The sequence below is a fragment of the Sesamum indicum genome, linkage group LG5 (genome assembly GCF_000512975.1).
Source record: "Sesamum indicum cultivar Zhongzhi No. 13 linkage group LG5, S_indicum_v1.0, whole genome shotgun sequence".
Classification (NCBI taxonomy): Eukaryota; Viridiplantae; Streptophyta; class Magnoliopsida; order Lamiales; family Pedaliaceae; genus Sesamum; species Sesamum indicum.
This window is the reverse complement of record NC_026149.1, coordinates 7,660,235-7,663,449: the sequence shown is the minus strand read 5'-3', so window position 1 is coordinate 7,663,449 and position 3,215 is coordinate 7,660,235. Positions and strand designations below refer to the sequence as shown.

Below are 3,215 nucleotides of genomic sequence, written 5' to 3'. Positions count from 1 at the left end.
TTTTCAAAATCAGGTAAAAATGTTCCATAAGGCTAAGAAATTTCCACAAGACTTTTTTCAAAAGTCAAGAAAATCAAGCAAAAAAATATCGTTTCAATTTCAACAATCAGCAAGAGCAACAACCATTTTCGATCATGCAACCAACAACACCTATTTCAATAAACATGCTCAACAATAATACCCCCACACTTAAAGTCCACATTGCCCTCAATGTGTACTATGGCATGCAACTCAAGGAAAAATTAAAAAGAGAGAGTTTAAGGAAGCGTCCCTGAATGCATGTGACGAAGAGGATAGGGATTTCATGGGTTGCCTCCCATGCAGCGCTTTTCTTTAACGTCTTTGGCTAGACGAAGAGAAATTCGTTTAGGTGATTGCGGGATCCACAAGTTGAATTTTTTCGACTGTTGATGTTTGAAATCCCTCGTAGAAAGGTTTGAGCCGATGTCCATTCACCTTGAATACCTTTTGAGTCGTGGGGCTCTTGATTTCGACTGCACCATGAGGAAAAATATTAGTAACAATAAAAGGTCCAATCCAACGAGAACGCAACTTACCAGGAAATAACTTGAGTTTAGAATGAAAGAGGAGAACTTTTTGTCCGACAACGAACTCTTTCCGAGATATGGTGCGATCATGGAATGCTTTTGCTCTTTCCTTGTAGATTTTTGAATTCTCATAAGCATCATTCCGTAATTCTTCGAGCTCTTGTATTTGCAACTTCCTTTGCCCTCCCGCTTCATCTATTGACGAGTTGAATTGCTTGATCGCCCAATACGCCCTATGCTCAAGTTCGACAGGGAGGTGACAAGATTTACCATAAACCAAACGATAAGGGGACATACCTATGGGTGTTTTGTATGCCGTATGATAAGCCCAAAATGCATCATCAAGCGTGTACTCCAATCCTTTCGGTTAGGATTCACCGTTTTCTCGAGTATGGACTTGATCTCTCGATTGGAGACTTCCGCTTGACCATTCGTTTGGGGATGGTAGGCGGTCGAGATTCGATGCGTGATGTTGTATTTCTTAAACAATGCATCGACTACCTTGTTGCAGAAGTGTGTCCCTCGGTCGCTTATAATTGCTCTTGGCATACCAAACCTAGAGAAAATGTTAGCCTTGACAAATTCCACAACAGTTTTAGCATCATCGACACGAGTGGCCTTTGCCTCTACCCATTTAGACACATAATCTACTCCTAAAATGATGTAAGTTTTGCCAAAAGATGATGGGAAGGGGCCCATATAGTCGATCCCCCACACATCAAATACTTCGCACACAAGTATTGGGGAAAGGGGCATTTGATTACGATGGCCAAGATTACCTACTTTTTGACAATTTTCACAAGATCCTACTTTTTGGCAATTTTCACAAGATTTACAAAATAGATATGCATCCTTAAACATATTTGGCCAAAACAAGCCGCATTCTAGTACTTTTCGTGCTGTTCTTTTTGGTCCAAAATGGCCTCCACATGCATATGAATGGCAAAACTCAAGAATAGAGGGGATTTCAGTTTCAGGAACGCACCTTCGAATGATTTGATCCGAGCAAAATTTCCACAAGTAAGGTTCGTCCCACACATAATGTTTGGCGTCACTTTTGATTTTATCCTTTTGTGCTCTAGTTAAATCTCGTGGTAAGACACCAATGACTAAGAAATTAACAATATCAGCGTACCATGGGGTGACTCCTTGAATGGTGTGGAGATGTTCGTCCGGGAACTCGTCGTTCAGAGGTGGTGGGTTTTCGTTGGTGACCAATCGGCTAAGATGGTCAGCTACGAGGTTCTCCGCCCCTTTCTTGTCTTTGATCGTTAGATTGAATTCTTGCAGCAGCAGTATCCATCTTATCAATCGTGGTTTTGCCTCTTTCTTTGACAACAGGTATCTCAACGCTGCATGATTAGAATACACAACAACTTTAGTTCCAAGTAAATAGTGGCGAAATTTTTCTAAAGCAAAAACAATAGCCAAAAGTTCTTTTTCCGTTGTCGTGTAATTGCTTTGAGCGCTATCCAACATCCGTGATGCGTAGTATATCACGTGGGGATCTTTTCCAATCTTTTGGCCTAGGACAGCCCCGATGGCGTGATTACTAGCGTCACACATTATCTCAAAAGGATGATTCCAATCAGGTGGACGAATCACCGGTGCTGATGTTAGGGAATCCTTTAACTTGTCAAAGGCCTTCATGCATGCTTCATCAAATGTGAAAGTGACGTCTTTTTGCAGCAGCGCACACAGTGGTTGGGCGATTTTCGAAAAATCTTTTATAAACCGTCGATAGAATCCTGCATGTCCAAGAAAAGAACGAATCTCCCGCACGCTAGCGGGGTAAGGTAAAGATTTTATGACGTCTATTTTAGACTTATCTACTTCTATCCCCCTAGAAGACATGATATGTCCTAGAATTAAACCTTGATCGACCATGAAATGGCATTTTTCATAATTTAGAACGAGGTTTTTTTCTATGCACCTTTCAAGTACTTTAGTCAGTTTTTCCAAACAATCTTCAAATGAGTTTCCGTAGACGGTAAAATCGTCCATAAAAACTTCAATAAAGTGTTCAACAAAGTCGGAAAAAATACTAACCATACATCTTTGGAAGGTAGCGGGTGCGTTGCAAAGACCAAAGGGCATTCTTCTATAGGCGAAGGTTCCGAATGGGCATGTGAATGTTGTTTTCTCTTGATCTTCCGGTGCCACTGGAATTTGATGGAAACCTGAATATCCATCAAGACAACAATAGTGAGATTGACCGGCTAATCTTTCTAACATTTGATCTATAAATGGAAGTGGAAAATGGTCTTTTCTCGTGGCGGCATTAAGCTTTCTATAGTCAATACAAACTCGCCACCCATTTTGAACACGTGTGGGTACTAAATTTCCAACAGAATTTTCGACTACAGTAATACCTGTTTTCTTAGGTACTACTTGAGTTGGACTTACCCATTCGCTGTCAGAAATTGGAAAGATCATACCTGCATCGAGAAGTTTAAAAATTTCTTTCTTTACTACCTCCATCATCAAAGGGTTCAACCGGCGTTGTGCTTCCCTTGAAGGTTTTGTGCCTTCCTCTAGGAGTATTCTATGCATGCAAGTCGAAGGGCTTAAACCTTTAATGTCGGCAATAGTCCATCCAATGGCTTCTCGAAATTCGCAAAGCACCTGGATAAGTTTTTCCTCCTCAAGATCAGTGAGCTTGCTTGA

The 3,215-nt window shown here is 41.0% G+C and overlaps 1 protein-coding gene across 1 annotated transcript in view; it reads right to left on the bottom strand.

Annotated features, from left to right (window-relative positions):
• Positions 367-3,215, bottom strand: part of LOC105162232 — a 5,561-nt gene continuing 2,712 nt past the window's right edge. Inside the window, 3 exon segments of the mRNA XM_020694094.1 lie at positions 367-890; positions 893-2,410; positions 2,876-3,210. Coding sequence (XP_020549753.1) covers positions 367-890; positions 893-2,410; positions 2,876-3,210 — 2,377 coding nt within the window.